Genomic DNA, 18,758 nt, shown 5'->3' with positions numbered 1-18,758 from the left:
GTCCGATTTGTTTTTCCATTTCATTCATTTCTGTATCTGGACACGCACCAACCTGGCACTCAATAAATAATTGTTAGACCAATGAAGTGGTAGGAGACACAATAGGTAGAGAATGTTTAGAGTTAGGGTCAGAAAAGAGAAAGATGATGGAGAGTTTGAGTCTAACTCATAGGGAGGAGGTAGGAAGAAAAGCCACAGATAGAAAAAAGAGAAATGGTAAAGCCCAAAAGAAGAGGAGGTGAGAGAGAGAAAATAAGGATTGCGGGAGAAAGGAGGGACAAAGGCCCCGGACAGTCTCGATTTAGTCCAGCAAGCAGCCATGAGGGAACGGCTGGGCAGTTTCTAGTGGCGCTCACTTCCCTGAGCACGGATCCCCACAGCACACCCACCACCAGGCCTGCGCGCCCACTACCCACCGGGCCTGCTCCTGAGGAGCCAGCCTCTTCCCACAACGCCACGCCCAGGGTTCTGGGAATGGCATCATTCATCACCCAGTTGCCTGGACTAGGAATCTCAGTCGTCTCTATTTTTTCTCTCCCCCAAACCAATCAGTGACAACAACCCACCCCTGTTCCTACCCCCAATTCATTGACGGAACAGATATTTATCCAGGGAGTGGAGCCACTTTGCCCATAGATATCTTGGGGTTTACCTTGAGCCCCTAGTCTCCCCCCACTTACCCACTAAAGCCTATGACCAGTGCTTGACTGTGGCAGGGGTTTTACAGCCTTGCTCCCCGTTTCTGGGCAGGACAAACCGCGGTGCAGTTTACACCCCAGAGTCACCCTGTGGGGTCAGGCTGAAGCGAGACTTCCTGGAAAGGACATCACGGTCTAGCTTCTCTGTTCCCTCGCTCCCTGTCAGATACTCCCCAGAGCAGCTCTTTTCAGCCTTAGCTCACTCCATTCCCTAGACACAGGCCACGCCATGGCGGGAGCAGAGCAGCCGCTCTGCTCTGCACTAGACATGCACACACCTCCTGCCTTTCCCCACCCATTGTGGGCACTCCCAGGCTCCTCTCTGCGCCCGCGGCTGATACCCTCTCCATCCTTTCGCACAGCCCCTCCTTCCAGAAGCCTTCACAGCTGTCCCCACTCGCCTGTGGTCTGCCCTTCAACTTTAACCACCCTGCAGAACTAACTTGTCTCCATCGTGTTCAATAACTAGACGTACATTCGGTTTTCTGTCCTTGACGTCTGCCTACTACCTGACTCTAAGTGCTTTCAGACCAGGGATTTAAACATTCCTCTTTGTTTCTCCCGCAACATTTAATAATCTCATGAATGTGTTAGAGTCTACAATAGTTGCAAATAGTGAATAAAGCAGTAGGTGTAAAACTTTTCAGAGAGAAGCCCTTTATGGCTCTGGACAGATGAGAAGTAAGAAGATGGGGAGGAAACACTTCCCAGCACAATTCTTGGACTTCTGCAGACAAAAGAAATAGAAGCTGATTTCCAATGTCCATTTTGTTACACGGATATATACTTGGGGATGCAGCTTTAAGTGTAGATATTAGGAAAATAAATCTTTTGTTTTTTTAAAGCTCCAAAGACTTCTGATTGTTCCCTGGAAAGTTATTTTCAACACGGTCCAGATAGGAAAGCCTAGGACCAATGCCAAAAAGAACAGAGGAGAAATGGTGCTGTGAGGTCAAAGCTCCAGAAAGATGTTTTCAATTTGCAGGAATTCTGGGTCGATGATTTGAGCAGCCAATGGACAGCACAGGGCAATTCCATTTCTGTCTAAAAGGGTCTGCGATTTCAGTGCACTGCAGATAAAGGCAAGCGCGCTCCTCCACCTGCAGCGTTTCAGTCACGGACAAGACTTGCCCCAGCTCACTAAGTGACAAATGTTTGAAGGTTAATGACAGCGAGTTGAACAGACCCTGTCCTCAGAGCAAACTTGGTAGAGCTGGGGCCACGAGTGCGAAAGCCCCGGCTTCCAGGCAGGGCGCCGAGGAACGCAGGGGGGAGGGGGCAGGAGGTGAAGGCCAGGGCAGTCGGGACCTCACAGGTTGGGGTCTGACTCTGCAGGCTGGGGCAGGTCGACGGCTTTCTCGTCTCATTACCACACAGCCGGCGCTCTGGCTTCAGAACCAGAGGCCCAGCAATCAAGGGGCTAAGCACCCTGTTATTTGCTGCTTCGGGGAGCATATGACTTTGCTATCAGGAAGGACCATGAAAAGTGGTTGGAACACAATGCAGATTCAGGTATAAAAGTCACTGCATGCTTTAACTTGAATGCCTGCCCGGGCCTGGGGCGAGGGGCAGCGGTGCTGGCGATCTCCTGAGCTCGCCGACCTGACCTCGGTGGGCACTTTGCTTGAACACTCTGCACCTTCTTTCAGCTTCTTGCTGTCCGTTGCTTTGTGCGTCTGGCATTAAGTCATCCACAAAAGCACTGAGATGCGAATGGCCGTGTGTTCCGCCACCAGACTGCTCTGCTCTGGTTACAGAATAGCTCTTCAGGCAGCGAGCGCGCCCTCATTGATTTACCAGACAGTCAAGTTTTATGGCAGACAGATTCCAAATCACATGTCCCACATGTTTTTTTGCTTTTTCCACCTGACTGTCAAATAAAAACACCTTAGGTTGTGGTTAGAAAAAGAGTGAAGTCACATTTCATCCCCCGCCCCCACCCGGCGCACTGATGGACACAAGTATGCAGTGAGATATTGGTCCTTCCCGGTCAAGGGTAAGTCGCGAGGCATTTCCTACATGTGCAGGCGATGCACACACCCCTTAGGGCTCACTCTCTTACCCCAGGGAGTAGGCATTGCCCTTTGGTGTGTGGAGGTGGAACAGGCGCCTGAATGAGCTCGCCCACCTTGCCCAACGTCACCCCCATCATTCTGATTCTCAAGACAATGCCCTTGGCTGTAACACTGTACATCCAGTCTTCGTGGTTAATCACCTTTGGCTTAATTGACAAAGACACTGACAAATTAACTTCCTTTGGCTTAATTGACAAAGACACTGACAAATTAACTTCCTTTAATTAGGTGGACCATGACGATCTTCAAACAGTCTCTGGCATCTTCATGCCGTTGTCACAAGGAAAACTGTGACGGCGGGAGCGTTTGCATAATAGCGAGCAGGTAACAATGACTTAATGTCTTCCGATGCTTTGTGGGTTTCGGACATTAGCACGTTCCACTCTCACCGACAGTCTATCTAGATAGACTTGGACCAGCTTGGGAAGAAGGTTGGGGCAGGGACACAGCAGCACAAAGAAGGAAGCAAGCACCAGTGGCCTGAAAAATAGCTAATATTTTGGTGCCTTACAGTTTACCGTCCGACGGGAGCCATGCCGACGCCTGAAGCTTGAGGGACGCGAGGTTGTGTGTCTGCTCCATTTACCAGACAAGGGGCTGAGGGTCAGGCCTTTGCCACCTACTAGGGATTCAGGCACAGGGAGGCCAGACTCCTGCCCTGTAGGAATGCACTGCAGGCCCAACAGTCAACAGGGAGGAGCCAGGATTTGTTCCTCTGCAGCCTGAGGGTCAGTTGTAGAAAGGCAAATAAAGAACAAAACTATACTGGGCCTCCCTGGTGGCTCAGGGGTTAAAGACACAGCGTTATCAAGCATCGCCAGCCACTGCAACATGAGTTCGATCCCTGGCCAGGGAGGTGACCCACATGGTGTGGCAGACCTCTCCTATCTTGCCTGCTGCTCCCCTCAGCAGTGTAATTCAGTTAGTCTGCCTCTTCTGCTCCCCACTCTGTCTGTGGCGAATCCTCTCTCTCTCACACACACACACACACACACACACACACACACCCGCATCTCTGGCCTACACCCCAGTTCTTGTGTGCAGAAATAAACAAATCAAAAAAAGAAAGAAAGAAAGAAAGAAAGAAAATTACCTTCACAGATGCCCCGGCTGCTCCGTCTCCATCCATAGCAGCAGGCCAGCTTAGCCCCATAGTGACACACCCCAGGCTGGAAAGCGGACAGCGAAGAGCCACGATGCCTTGCACTGTGGGACGAAAGCCACATGTTAGCACTGGGAAAACAGAAAGGGCAACAGAGGCCCTTCTGGCTCCTAGCTGCACAGGAGTGATGACAAAGTCCCTGGGGAACTTCGATACACCTGCTGCTCAGGGCCAGACCAGATTTTGAAGGCCCGAATTTCAGGTGGCCAGCCTTGGCCGCCCTCCCTCGCCACACTTCCCTGATCATCAGCACCATCCATTTCCTTTTCCACGGGGTGAAAAGCATTGAGTCACATAACCTATAAAACCAGAGCACGTGAAGGTGGCCAAGGATTTAGGTCTCTGAATCTCTCCGAGTGCTAATCAGATCTGCCCTGTCCACACTTAGGGGCAATCAAGGTCTGTGGCCGCATCAGGGGAGCGTGGTGATGGGGTCGCTGGCCCTGTGGGGTGTCCTGGGCAAAAGTGCCATGCTTTTACCCATCGGCTGTCTGGCCGCCCTTGAACAAACCGGAATCTCCACAGGTGAGGAACAAGAAGTGCTGGCGGGGTCCCTGGGATGAGGAGACGCCAGCCCGTGGAGTGGAGTCACATCCCCCCAAGAGCTGGGTGTCTGTCGCAGGTACTAACTCAGGGCGCATTCTCATTCCTTCTGTCTTCTGGAAACACAATTTGCTAAACTCTTTAACCTTAGAGCAGGGATGGACAAACGTTTTTCCACAAAGGGCCAGATGGTAAATATTTTACACTTAGGGGACCTTCGGGTCTCAGTCCAAGGCAGCTGCGGGCAACAGGCCACAGGGGGGTACAGCTGTGTTCAATAAAACTTTATTTATGGACACTGCAGTTTGAATTTAATATACTTTTCATGTGGCATGTAATAGGATTCTTCTTTTGACTTAACTTTAACCATTTTAAAAAGTAAAAACCGTCCTTAGCTCATGAGCCATGGAAATCAGCAGGCTTGACTTGTGGACTGTCTGAATCTGGAGTTCCGAGAGTCATCCCTGTCACCAAATGTCCCCAGGTAGGCCAGGCCATGGATGCAGCTGGCTGCCTGCTCACCTCCTTCCTGGCCTAGCACAGGACACGATTGCTACCCGATTCTGGAAGCAAAGAAGTTGGACGCTTTGTGGAGGACTGGAGCTATGTCCTCACACACATTAAATATGCTGGAAAGTGTTTTCCAGGCTCTTCAGCAGACAAGGAAGGCACAGTGGGCCTGGCACTTTCCACTGCAGGACTGAACTTTCTGCAGGTTAATCATATCTTAGTCAAGGTCGGGAAGTTAAACCACCTCGCAGTTTCCTTCAAGGCATGCCTCTCCCACTTGCTTGGTTACTGAGTTAAGAGCTGCAAAGACAGGGTGTGGCACATTTCACGAACCAAGAACACTCAAGGCAAGGATGCCTTTATTATCTACTTTTTCTTGAACGGGACTTCTTTTTCATCTTCCAACGGAATCACGGTGTGGGCTTTAGAAGGCAGTCACTCAACCATCTAAAGCAGGGTTTTTCCAACTCTACAGAACTGACAACTTGGGCCAGATAATTCTTTATTGTTGGGGGGCTGTTCTGAACATTGAGGATGTTGAACAGCATCTGTGGCCTCTACCTGTAGATGCCAGGAGCACCTGCCCTTCCAGTTGTGAAAACCAAAAATGTATGTGGACTTTGCCAAATCTCCCCTGGGGACGCAAATTGTCCTGCTAGGTATCACTGCTTTAAAGTTAATAAACATTTATCCAGTCTTACCATATTCCAAGCAGCCTTAGATACAGAGAGTGATGAAAAAGATTTACTCTTTGCTCTGTTATGTTTATGGTCTATTGTAAACAGAGACATGGTGAGTATAATTACAAAGCCCTCAGAAGAGTTTGCACTGAGAAATAATGCAGCCATCAGTCATCAGCTAACCCGGATATTGCTGGTAATTCTGCAAGGATACCACAATTTTGACTCACTTTGCATGTAACTAACAATTCCCAAACAAGAAACCACAGACCACTGAACATAAAGTTTGTCAACTAAGTAAGTCTAAACACAACAATGTCCTTAAGAATCTTTTTTACAGCTTTTTAAAAATTGAATCGACCCTCATAGGAACGTTCTGTTTCCCACAAAAGGTCTTGCCTTAGTATCCCTTCCATGCTTGTCCTCGAAGAAGGTGTGGCAGGAGCAGCCTGGGAAGGGGGGGTGGCCTTGCTCCAATAACACTCCTGGCTGCTGGGCATCTGCAGGGCACATTCTTGTGGCTGCAGTTCTCATGGGACTTTACTTGTTCACATACATAGGAATCAATTTTCCCTATAAGGGGGAGATTATCATAGAATTTCATCCGAATGAAAGTGACCTTAGATATCACATTTCCAACCTATCGTCTTATTAGTTTTTTTTTTTCATATCCAAAAGGGCAGGTTTATTATATAAAAATGGGAAGGAGAAGAAGATGCTTGCACAGACACAAGCACACCAGAGGAGCTGCCACTGCTGTTTTGCAAAGGGGAAAAGGATTGTGTAAAGAAATACCCGCATAGGCAGAGGCGGGCAGGAGAGCTGCCCCGACCTATCATCTTAAACATGAAGAAACTAGGGTCAAGAAAGACTTTGTAGTAGAAGTCAGAGGGGAACACAATTCACTCAAGTATTCATCCATCCATCTAGACATTTGTTCATTCCGAATATATTAGGTAATAAAACATATCAGGCACTGGACGAGGCACTGAAACTAGAAGTATGAGAACAGCCCCTGTCCACAAAGAACTTCTAGTCCAGTGATGAAGATGGGCAAGCAAGCAGACAAAGTTACCAGAAGATGAAATTCATATACTGTTTGCACATGACCACAACTCTCCCGAGAAATCCTTTCTCCAGCTTTATTGCTTTCATATGTTTGCCTTTAGGTGAAAAGGTGAAACCAAGAACTCTGAGGTGTATTAATTTCTCCCGTCATCACTTTTGACAATGTACAAAGTGTCACTCATAAAACTCCAAAATGTTAATGACCAACATTTGGGCCATCAAAAACATAATACAGGAAGATTTCTTAACCACTCTAAGGAATTCCTTCCCCCGTCGCAAATGCATCTTATTACAGCTCTGTTGGGAGATAAGAAAGATCTATCATTCAATCTAGTCCTATGCTCGTGTGTTTAAAAGATGGAAACAATGGTTGCTTCAGAATCAACAGATGACCAAGAACTATAAAATGGATTCTGATATTCAGGCAGTGACACAAACCAGAAAAGACCAGCTCAGCCTCCAGAGGATGCAGTGACATATTTTGTGGGTATTTCCTAAAGAGAACCGAGCAGCTGGCAAGAACACTGTAGGAAAAACCACCCCAGAACCATGCAAATTCATAAATGAGCAAATGCCTTCAGTTAACGGGTGTGCTGACTATGCAGTCACCCAGTTTTGAGAGATAGCTTCAAAGGGACAGCCACAAATGGGATTTTTCTGGTTTCATCGTCAAATTGTACATCTGGTCATGAAAACAGAAAACAGTTACGGGGGGGGGGGTTACTAGTGGATAGAATTGCTAATAATTACTTGCTGATTGGGAGATGCCAGAAGAAATTGATTTATTACACCAAGAATCCAATTTTGCATTCTACCCTTGCCAGGTTTTTTTTTTTTTTAATGCACATATGCAGCTATTTAAAAAAAATAAGGACAAAAAAAAGAAAATGAATTATTAAACTATTTAAGTTGAAACATTATTGAGGGCGAGAAAGGAATTCAGCACAGGCAAACACGATACTAACAATAAAAGCAGGGCGCCCTATTTATAAAATCTTTCCAAAATTGCTTACAAAGCTTTCACTTCCAGTGTCTACACAGTTCTCGCATGACACTGCAACGTGAGCAAACGATGCCAATTACTTTCTCAGCATCTTCTCCTTCTACCTGGCCTTTACTCTAATTCCACGCCCACTCACTAGCTTTCCCGTCCCTAGTTCAACAGTTCTTTTCTTTTAATATCTGGTCGTGACTGTTTTGGATAAGAGACAAACTATTAGGTTCAAATACATGAAACGACCACGTATATAAGTTAAAACTGGCCAAACATCTGTAATTTCCTATGTTGCAATGTAATGATTGTAGAAGGAAAGGTTAAGTGCTCATCAAGTCCAAGGATTCCTGGGCACAGACTAACACTATACTTTCTGGCCAGCCTGCCAGTCATGAGAGCTCACATGATTGGCCTTGGCCAATGGAAAGTGGGTAGATCACCACCAGGCCTGGTTCATCAACTCAGTGGAGAGGAGTTTGAAAACCTGGAGGAGGAAGATGGCTCCCCAAGGAAGACGGAGCGAGGTGCCGTGTGAAGGTCTTCAGCTGATTCTGTCAAACATGTCTTGGAATTTTAGGCAGGCAAAGAAATAAACTTTTACTGTGTTTAGTCAATGAGATTTTGAGATGGTTTGCTGCAGAAGTTAGCCTGCCCTGATCAAACAGTAGTATTTTAGGTTTCCCTGGGGGTGCAGAGGTTAAGTCTCAACACTATCAAGCTATCACCAGCCACTGCGGCACGAGTTCCATCCCTGGCCAGGGAAGTGACCCACATGGCGCAGCAGACCTCTCCTGTCTAGTCCACTGCTCCCCTCAGCAGTGTATTTCAGTCAGTTGACCTGTCCTTTCATTTCTGGTCTTTTTGAGATGGGTCACTCTCACAGGTGTGAAATGATAAGTCTCTCATTGTGGTTTTGACTTGCATTTCCTTGATGATCAGTGATATTGAGCATTTTTTCATGTCCCTATTGGCCATCTGTATATCTTCTCTTTTTTAAAGATTTATTTATTTATACGTAGTATTCATATGTAGAAGAACTGGCCAGAGGTGCGGGGGTGGGAGGATTCACCAGAGATAGAGTGGGGAGCAGACAGGCAGATCTATTGACATATACTGCTGAGGAAAGTAGTGGGGAGACAGGAGAGGTCTGCTGTGCCATGTGGGTCAGCTCCCTGCCCAGGGATTGAAATAATGCCACAGTGGCTGGCAATAGCTTGATAGTGCTGAGACTTAACCCCTAGGCCACCAGGGAGTCCCATCTATGTCTAACACTTCTGCCCATTTTTAAATTGGGTTGTTTTCTTTGTTGAATTGTGTAAGTTTTTTGTAGCTCTTGAATATTAGTCCCTCATGGGATATATATATAATGCACAAATATTTCCTCCCATTTGTTTTAATGAGAGTGCCCTTCACTGTGCCTGGGTGTCTGATGTAGTTGTATCCCCATTTGTTTATTTTTGCTTTTGTTTCCCTTACTGTTGTAGTTGAATCCCAAAGACATCTCTGAATCCAGTGTCTTGGAGTATTTTGCCTATGATTACATGTATGTATTTTACAGTTCTTACATTCAGTTCTTACATTCAGGTCTTACATCCAAGTTCTTCAATGCATTTTGGGTTAATTTGTGTGTATAATGCGAGATAGTGGGCTAGTTTCGTTACTTTGCATATGGCCGTCCAGTTTTCCTAACACCATTTGTTGGAGAAACTTTCCTTTCCCCATTGCATACTCTTGGCGCCTTTGTCATAAATTAACTGTCCATATAAATACGAGAGCATGAATATTTCTTTTTTTAAATATTTTACTTTATATAATTCTTACATCATTTTTTCATCTTTGCACAATGTATGCATTTTCATTGTGGTTATATTCCCCATACAGTTGCACCCCCACCTCTTATTTTGACTTTAGTCCTTCTCCCGGCTCCTCCCTCCCCCCTCCCGACTAATCAATACAAAGTAAAAATCAAAATCAACAAGCAACTATGAATATTTCTTACCGTATACACTTGCATGAGTGCATTCTGGGATATCAAGGCTGTATGACTAAGGCATAGTATTGTTTATGGGAATTTAATAGGTATCTGCATGTACTGAACTGTTACACATTTGGCCAGATTGACCCAGTCCCATGGAACCTGATAAACTAACAGTAATCAATAAGAAGAGATTGATGAACCCAGAGATTCCCGACGTAGGACTGAAATGACCTCACCGACATCCTCTGCCATCTTGGGAGATTTGGCTGGGCTGCCCAGCTTCTCTCTCTCTCTCTCTCTCTCTCTCTCTCTCTCTCTCTCTCTCTCTCTCTCTCTGCCTCCTACCCCTCTTTTTCGTCCTCCCTTTCTCTCTCTCAAATCTCTCTTCCTAAAAACAAGGTTTGGCAGGTAGAAGGTCCAAGGAACCCAGTCCTCAGGCGGTGACGTGTCAATGGAGGTGAGCAAGTATCTGAGCAGAGGAAGTTAGCTAAGTGTGGAATTACCCAGAATTCCTTTAACGCATTATACAACTTGCTGTCTACATTGATCAAATTAATCAGAAAATCATCGTCTGCACAGCTGAAGTTAATTTAAAAACATTCCAGGGATTGTGTAAGTAGTATAGTATTTCTTCATGGGATTCCTTATTTTCTGCAAAAGTATGCCGTGCCAGAATTCTTCGTATGCTTGTTTATGGTCAGGTTCCAGGAAACTGCATGATATTCTCCAAGAGAAATTGAGAAGTTAAAACTTTTTTTTAAAAAAAAAAGATTTATTTATTTATGCCTACAAGAGCTGGGGTATAGGCCAGAGATGCGGGGGTGGGGGTGGGGGTGAGAGGATTCACCAAAGACAGAGTGGGGACCAGATCAGGCAGATTGACCAAAATACTCTGCTGAGGGGAGCAGCGGGTGAGACAGGAGAGGTCTGCTGCGCCATGTGGGTTGCTCCCTGGCTGGCAGGGGATTGAACGTGTGCTGTAGAGGCTGCGGACTGTTTCGTAGTGCAGTGCTTAACCCCTTGCACCGCCAGGAAGGCCCTAAAACTTCTTTTTGCTGATGTTTAAATCTGTTTAAACATTGCCGAACAAATGAAATACATTTTTTTTTTTCTTAGCAAGGATAACTGGGTCCAGCCATGAGGAGTTTTTGCTTTTGCCTTTTGTTTTGTTTTGTTTTGTCTTAATCATAGCTCCTGCTATGGCAAGTCCATTGTACCGAACCAGTTAAGATTCATTCTGGATCCCCATCCATCCTCAGGAGGCAGAGTCCAAGTCCGGCAGGCCGGGGCTACTTTACAGCGTCTCACCTTTCTGGATGCGTAGGCGTTTGCGAGCACAGTCAGAAATGCCCAGGCTGCCAAGCTCTTGGGTCCCTATACGTGTTGACATGACTTCAAATTTCCCACGCTGTGAGTGGTAGGGCAAAACCTGCCTCTGTTTCTCTCATCTCCCAAGCTCAGGAGTTAGGTGGAAATTGGGTGAGGGGAATGTCTCCATTTGGGCAAGTGGTTTATTTAGGAGGCAGAGGGCACATGGGTGGGAGAGTGAGGAAGTGAGACAAGGAAGGGAAGGCAGCGAGTAAAGCATTAAGAAGGCTCCTTCCGAACTCTCCTGCACTGTTGGTGGGAATGCAAACTGGTCCAACCACTATGGAGAGCTGTGTGGAGATTTCTGGACCTACTAAACATAGAGCTTCCATAGGATCCAGCAATTCCACTCCTAGGTATTTACCCAAAGGACACAGAAACATCAATTCCAAAGGGCACCTGCACCCCTATGTTTATAGCAGCACTGTTTACAATAGCTAAGCTTTGGAAACAGCCCAAATGCCCAAAAATAGATGACTGGATCAAGAAGATGTGGTCCATATACACCATGGAATATTACTCAGCATTCAAAAAGGATAAAGACATGCCATTTGCAGCAACATGGATGGCGCTGGAAGGGATCATGCTCAGCGAAATAAGCCAGAAAGAAAAAGAAAAATATCGGATGGTCTCACTCATAGCAGGAATCTAGAAAACTTAAATAAGGGACCAGGAAAATGAATAACTATAAGAAAGTGAAAATCAAAATCAACAAAAAACTATGAACCAGAGACACTTTTTGGGGGGTGGGGGCCAGGAGGGGAGGGATTGGGGTCAGAATGGGGCATGTGCAGTTGTATGGGGGAATATAAAAATAAAATTTATTATTTAAAAAAAAAAAGAAAGAAAGAAAGCTCCTTCCTTCCTCCCTCCCTCCCGCCCTCCCACCCTCCCCCTCCCTCCCCCCTCCCTCCCTCCGTAGTGAGCCTGGGGGAGAATGACAGCACATGGAGTTGGAGAAGCAGGCAAAAGGCAGGTCAGGCAGGGCTTTTCATCACATTTTAAAAAGAATGGATCTTATTTGTCATCCAATGCAAAGTCACTGAAAGACAGTAAGGCGAGGGCTGATGTCAGGTGATTTCAATTTATTTTTTTTATTATTTTTTTTGGTGGTGATTTAAATTTTGACACATGAACTGGAGGGGACAAACCAAGAAGCAAAAGGAAGCTATTGAGGGAGTTCGGGTGCGAGGCGGCGGAAGGGGCTGGGGCTGGAGCTGGCAGGAGGGAGAGGAGATGGGCTGTCAGGACTGCACGCTGGACTGAATACAGGTGCGCAGGGAAAGTGGGTTGTCAGAAACGCGCCCGTGCTTTTGGCTTGACCCGATGGGCTAGCGTGTGCTCTGGGGTAGGGAGCTGGGTGAGGTGTGGCAGCGAGCTCTGGAGAGCTGGCGGAGAGTTGGCTTGTGCAGTCAGCGCGGTGCAGCGCGACACCCCATGAGGCCAGGGATGCCGCAGCGGAAGCCTGGGGCTCGGGGCTCGCTCTGGGGTGACCCGACAGGCGGGTGGCGCTGACAGAGCTGGCCTGCAAGATCACCCGGGGAGAGGCCGCATGAGGAAGGAACGGGGCAGAGGCTGATCTCCGTGGACATCCAGCGCTTCCCGGGAGGAGAAGAGACACCGACAGAGGCCCGAGGAGAAACCCGATGGGAGATGGAAAAGCAGCCAGCTCTGAGGCGCTTTGATAGTCCTCTCCTCAAAAGGTGACCCGTAATCACCTGCTCCTGAGTGGGCTGTACCTCTAATGAGGAAAACTCGAGGGCGGGGTGGAGGGCAACTCCTCAGATGTGGGCGAGAAGCCAGGACAGCCTCCTCCGTGTCTCTCTCTCTCTCCCCCCCTCACTCTCTCCTCAAGTGCCGCTCTGCGGGAAGTCAGCTGATGTGCCCTTCGCAGTCCTGGGCTGGGGCCACACAATGAGGACCTGAGGCCTCCTGCCCACAGCCTCCCTGGGGAGCATCCCAGAAGCAGATCCTCCAGCTGGGGTCCCGCTTTCAGGCGCCTGCAGCCCTGGCCGACAACTTGACCACCGCCTCGAGAAAAACCCCAAGCCCCTCCGTTAAGCTGCTCCCGAATTCTCAGCTCACAGAAACTGTGATTATTAATAAATGTTGCTTTAAGCCACAAAATCCTGGAGTAGTTTGTTAAATAGCAATAGATAACTATACAAGCAAAGGGAAACTTGAAGAGCGGGGTAGTGATCTTTATAAACGTATTTGCTACTTTGGTATTTTGATTTTCAATTTTGCATTCATCGTCTTAGAATCTGAGATGCCACAGCTTCTAAGCACACTATTATTTACATCAGCAAAGAAAAACGTGCTACCAGTTAAACTAAACCATGGCTCCATTACCTGAACAATTCTTTGTAATTGCGTGATCACTCTAAGCAGGAGTCGGTCATTGCAATGAACACAGAGCCTGCAATGTCTGGTTCTGCTCCCCATTGCTCTCAGAACAGAACACAAACACCTCGGCTTGCCATCCTGGGCTCCTCGCATGGTCTCTCTGTCTCCCCCAGTCGCCTTTTCTTTTATTTTTTAAAAAAGATTTATTTATTTATGCATACAAGAGCTGGGGTACAGGCCAGAGGCACGGGAGGTGAGAGGATTCACCAGAGACAGAGCAGGGAACAGAACAGGCAGACTGAAGTACACTGCTGAGGGGAGCAGCGGGCGAGTCAGGAGAGGTCTGCTGCACCATGTGGGTTGCTCCCCAGCTGGGGATCGAACTCCTGCTGCAGAGGCTGCTGATAGCTTCATAGGTTGCATCTTAACCCTTGCGCCACCAGGGAGGCCCCAGTTGCCTTTTCTTATGAAGACACCAGTTATACAGGATTAGAGCTACTCCAGTGAACTCACTTTACAGCTCTAAAAACCTATCTCTAAGTACAGTGTTTTGAAGTACGAGGGATTAGGACTGTAAACATGAATGCCAAAGAGACACACACAACTCAGCACACAACACCTTAAGACACCTATATGCCCCATCCCTCTCCTATTGACCCCAGAGGTGTTTGTGTCCTCGAACTTGTCACCAGAAGCACGAGCTGCTCAAAGGCATTACCCTGTCCCACAAGGTCAGTGACAATGATGGCCTTGTTTCACGATGCCCAGCATTCTCTGTTGGCAGGAGCCAGCTCTGTCTGTGAACAGGGTAGGCTGTAAGGTCAGAAGCTCCCTCCCCAGGAGCCTCCACCCATGACTGATGGGAGAATAAATACTTCAGCTCCCTTGTCTTCATGGGCAACAACTTGCATCCTACTGTCTTCTAGAATTTCCCAGCAGGATTAAATTATAGTAGTAACTTACTTTTATAACACTGCTTTTCCTTCTCTGCTGCACTATAGACCTTCCTGAGGTCACCGCCCAAATAAACTGTACAGTCTCGAACCCTGGTCTCAGAGCCTGCTTCTCAGACAGTGTGAGCTTAGAGAGGAAGGGAAAGATGTTGGAGGGGAGGGCGGTGCATCAGGATTTCCCACTTAATCTATTCATGTCCCTCGTGCTGCGCAAGAGTGAGGTTCAACAGGACCACTGGTAATAGTGTGTGAGAAAGCACTTAGTCAAGCTCAGCTTTTATGTATTCAAATTTTGGGGGGAGATAAACTTGGAATATTGGAATGTCACAACTCTTGGAACAAAAGATGAAATTAAACACAGTTATTGGGAAATCATCTAATTTCTTCACGTTTCTCCATCCCATGGTCAAACAGATGTACCACTATTTCTAAGGGTTGAGAAGGAAATTGATTGAAATCACATCTGAAAAGTGCTGACACATAGTAGGGGCTCCACAATATTTGTTGAATACAAATATGATTTATGAAGGCTAGATAATATACTTCTTATTTTAATATTTACACATCTTGATTTGTGCACAGAAATTACATATAAATAAATAGGACTTTAATACCTTCTAAGTCAATGAAACTAACTATTGAAACAAGGTTGCTCAGAAATGACGTCTATGTTGTGATTATACATCTATCTCATGGTAACTATTTCATAGACACACCCAGCTCTTGAGATTTCAGTATATTCCCACAAATTATGGTTTAAAGAATAAAGAAATGAACGATATGCCAACTATTCACCAATCACTACATCATGTTTGAAAAAATAGCCCACAAAACTAAAAACAACAGACTCACAGCTCAGAGTTTCCACGGGAGGCTGGATCATGGTAATCCCCAAAGGATCCATGTCCTAACTCCTGGAACCTGGGACTGATTTCCTTATATGGTGAAAGAGATTTTGCAGGTGTGATCAGATTAGGATCTTGGGATGGGAAATTATCCTGAACTATCTTGGTGAGACTCATATAATCACCAGGGTTTTTCTTGGAAGGAGTAAGATAACTAACATGCAGAGAAAAGGCAAGGTGATGAAGGAAGAAAAAACTGGAGGGGTGCACCCAGAAGCCAAGGATTGTTGGAAGCCTCTAGAAGCTGTAAGAAATAAGGCATGGATTCTTCTCTGCAACTTCCAAAATGCACCAGGACTGCCAATACCTTAATTTTAGCCCCATAAGACTCAATTTGAACTTCTGACCTCTAGAACTAGAAGAGAATAAATTTGTGTGATTTTAAGCCACATAGTACGTTGTTACTATGGCACTTCCTTAACAGCGTGGAGAAGACTCAATTCTCAATGGAGGGTTTGGTTTGCAAAAAGCAGGCCTCTCCACGAGTGCGGCCATTCAGCATGCTCGCATTATTTTTGCTTGAACTCAATGGAGAAAAAATGTATAACAGAAATACATTTGAGTAGGGGGTTACTCCACACTTGAGTGTGAAGAACAGCAGAGTGAATAACACACTTAGGGCACATCTCAACACCAACTGGCTACATTTCAAGTGCTCAATAGCACATGGGGCTGGTGAGTACCAGATACACTGCATTGTGCCAGGCCGCCTAGAACCTCACCCAAAGACATAAAACAGTATAGGTGCATGCCAGTCTGATGCTTACGATCAGGGAAATGCAGGCTGCTAATGATTTATTGCCTTGATGAGGGTGAATTGTCCACCATGCACTAAGCACCCTTTAAGAGGCATATCATTTTCTTGGTTGCTAAAATTATGGTGCAGTGTTTCAAAACAACTGGTGCTCGTACTAGAAATCTCTAGGTAATAGTTAACAGTTTTCAGCTAAGTAGTGAAACCTTAGGAAATAACCCAGTATAGACAGACGTTTCAGCAATGAGAGCCTTGGCTATGTCAATGTGTCATCCGTAACTTGGAGTCTAGAGCTGATTTCACGTGGCTCCTGGACAGTCTCGGGAAAAGGGACCATGTGGCACGTGCAAGCATGCTGGACACATAATAAACACGCCAGCGTGAACCTGATACCGTGTCAAGAAGTCACCTTTCACACCTTGGAAACTGCAGAATTGTTGCATGGATTCTCTGTTTTCATATACTTTGGTTTCTAGGGAGGCTTTTAGGCTTTTAATTTCATTTGGTGGTACTTTGAAAGTGAAGCTCCTGCGGGCTGCATTGCTGACAGCTGAAGAACTCTTAATCCCATCTCTAAGTACTGCTTGGACTTACTCAAATGGGCCTTCTAGCAATCCTAGAAACTCCAACAGTCAAGGGAAATGTGATTATGATCCAGTTGCATCTGCTTACATTTTTATCATGAAAAGGAAATTGAAACTTGCGATCATACAGTTCAAGAACTTGGTTTGAGGTTTGTTCTGTTTGAACCCCCAAATCCCTTAATACTGTGACTCTGATCGAAAGGTTTTTTTTTTCTTACAAATCAAACAAAGAGAGTCAGGCTCACCTTTTAGAAGCCTATACCAAACAATGACTCTTTTGCTTGCTTGCCCAGGAATTGTTGCCTAAAAAAATCATAACAGTGCTGGGTTCTCCGAAGCTGGAGGTGATTCTGACCCCCCTTTCCCACAGGGGACCTTGGGCATCATCCAGAGACATTTTTGGTTGTCACAGCCTGGGGGGGTGTTGGGAGGGAGGCTACTGGTATCTAGTGGAGAGAGGCCACTAAATAATCCTACAGAGTGACCTTTCTCCCAGTAAAAGTCTAGTCTGGCCCAAAAGGTCACTAACGCTGCAGGTGAGAAATCCTGCCCACCCCCACCCCCTGCATGCCAGAAAGCAGGACTTCACCGCTAGAGAACCAGGAAGCCTTTCCCAGTGGCTGAGTCCCCAGAGGCTGCCCACTGTACCCGCCAAGAGCAGAGACTCTGGGCCAGCCCCCGGGGGTTTCAGGGCCAGCTCCATGACACTGGCTGTGCCTCCTCAGGCAAGTTACTTGACCTCTCTGTGCCTCCTATTCCTACATACCAGAGGCTGACCATACCAGTGCCTGCCACACAAAGCAGTGGTGAGCGTGGAATAGGCTCAGAGTCCTGCAGTGTGGAGGGCGGCGCCAGGCCCACAGCAAGGGTCGCCTCGGGGTGGCTCACTCAGTGGCTGCACGCATCCCCGGAAAATCAGTTGCAGGGCTTAGCAAAGCGTGAGCGCGCCAAGGAAAGGGGTTCAGACTTGCAACTGCTACTGCCCAAGACTGAGTCGGTTGCATCTGACAAGTGCCTCCTTTTCTTTCAGCTCCTTCACCTGAATCAGAAAGGCACTGGGTGAAGAAGCCCCCCTGTCGTCCTTAGTTTCTGCCCCTGCTACCCGCCCCCCCCCCCCCCGCAAATAGCACTGAGAATCGGTCGGCGCCCTTTTAATGGAGTGGAAAGCCCAAAAGTGCACAGACACCCACCTTCATCAGACACACACCCGCCCGCACAGTGGGATCCCGAAGACCACAAGCCCCGACGCACGCTAGCCCCGAGCGCACCCACCCGGCAGCGGCCGCGCAGAGCCCCCTCCTCCGGCGATCCGCGGACTCAGCCAGGTGGGGCGCAGCTAAAGCCAAGGAACTGGGCACAAAGTCCCGCCAAAGGGGCGCGGGAAGGAATGCCCGTGCACGCGTGGGGCCTGCGTCCGGGTTGAACCCCGTCTCGTGCGCACACACAGGCACTCACACGCCTCCCTCCCCGCGGGACTGCCTGGAGGGGCCCCGGGGGTGGGGTCGCGGGGGCAAAGAGAAGGGGCCCGAAGGGCAGCGATCGATCGCCAACCAGCCACTCACCTGGCCGCGTTCCCTAATCCACCTGCCACCCAGGGGAGCAGCAGTGTGAGCCCAAGGGCCAAGGGAAACAGCATCTTTGCGCCGGGTCTCACTCCGCCGCCGCTGCCTCCCGCTCCTCCTCCTGCGCCCCCTCGGAAGGGCGCTGGGACTTGGGGCGCAGCGGGGTCGCCGCCTCGGCTCTTGCCGGGAGCGGTTCCCGCGGACCGGGAGGGGAGGTCTGGCCCTGCAGGGGCGCAGGCGGCTTCGAGAGAGGTGGGGACGCCCTGGCGACGCGCGGCAGCTCCTTCACGGTGCGGCGGGGCCGGGTGCTCGAGGGAGGGCGGGGCGGGCCGTGCACATCTGGCGGGGACCCGCCTCCTGCAGGACCCGCGCATCCTCCACGCTCTGCTCACCGAGAAACTTCCCCAGGCCCAGCTCACCTCACACCAGTCAGAGTCACCACGTTGCGGCTTCTATTTTGAACGTGGAACAGGTTTCCGTGTTACCTGCACTGGAGGATTTAATAATTTCGTTGAGACGTCAAGGCAGGAAGCAAGGATGTTGGTTGAAAATGACACTCTCCTGTCTGACTTCTGTTT

General features: G+C 47.9%; 1 protein-coding gene across 2 annotated transcripts in view; it reads right to left on the bottom strand.

The window, feature by feature from the left end:
- EGFL6 (EGF like domain multiple 6) overlaps positions 1 to 18,380 on the bottom strand; it is a 44,119-nt gene extending 25,739 nt beyond the window's left edge. For both annotated transcript variants that reach the window (XM_084258090.1, XM_084258091.1), the window contains exons 1-2: positions 18,181 to 18,380; positions 3,867 to 3,979 (exon numbers count right to left, since the gene is read on the bottom strand). In XM_084258090.1, coding sequence (XP_084114216.1) covers positions 3,867 to 3,979; positions 18,181 to 18,254 — 187 coding nt within the window. In that variant the 5' untranslated portion in view covers positions 18,255 to 18,380. The remainder of the gene's footprint in view (positions 1 to 3,866; positions 3,980 to 18,180) is intronic.
- Between the last annotated feature and the right edge of the window lie 378 nt (positions 18,381 to 18,758).

This window comes from Talpa europaea (genome assembly GCF_964194135.1).
Source record: "Talpa europaea genome assembly, chromosome: X".
Taxonomy (NCBI): Eukaryota; Metazoa; Chordata; class Mammalia; order Eulipotyphla; family Talpidae; genus Talpa; species Talpa europaea.
Note: the sequence above shows the minus strand (reverse complement) of the source record. Positions and strands in the feature narration are given on the sequence as shown.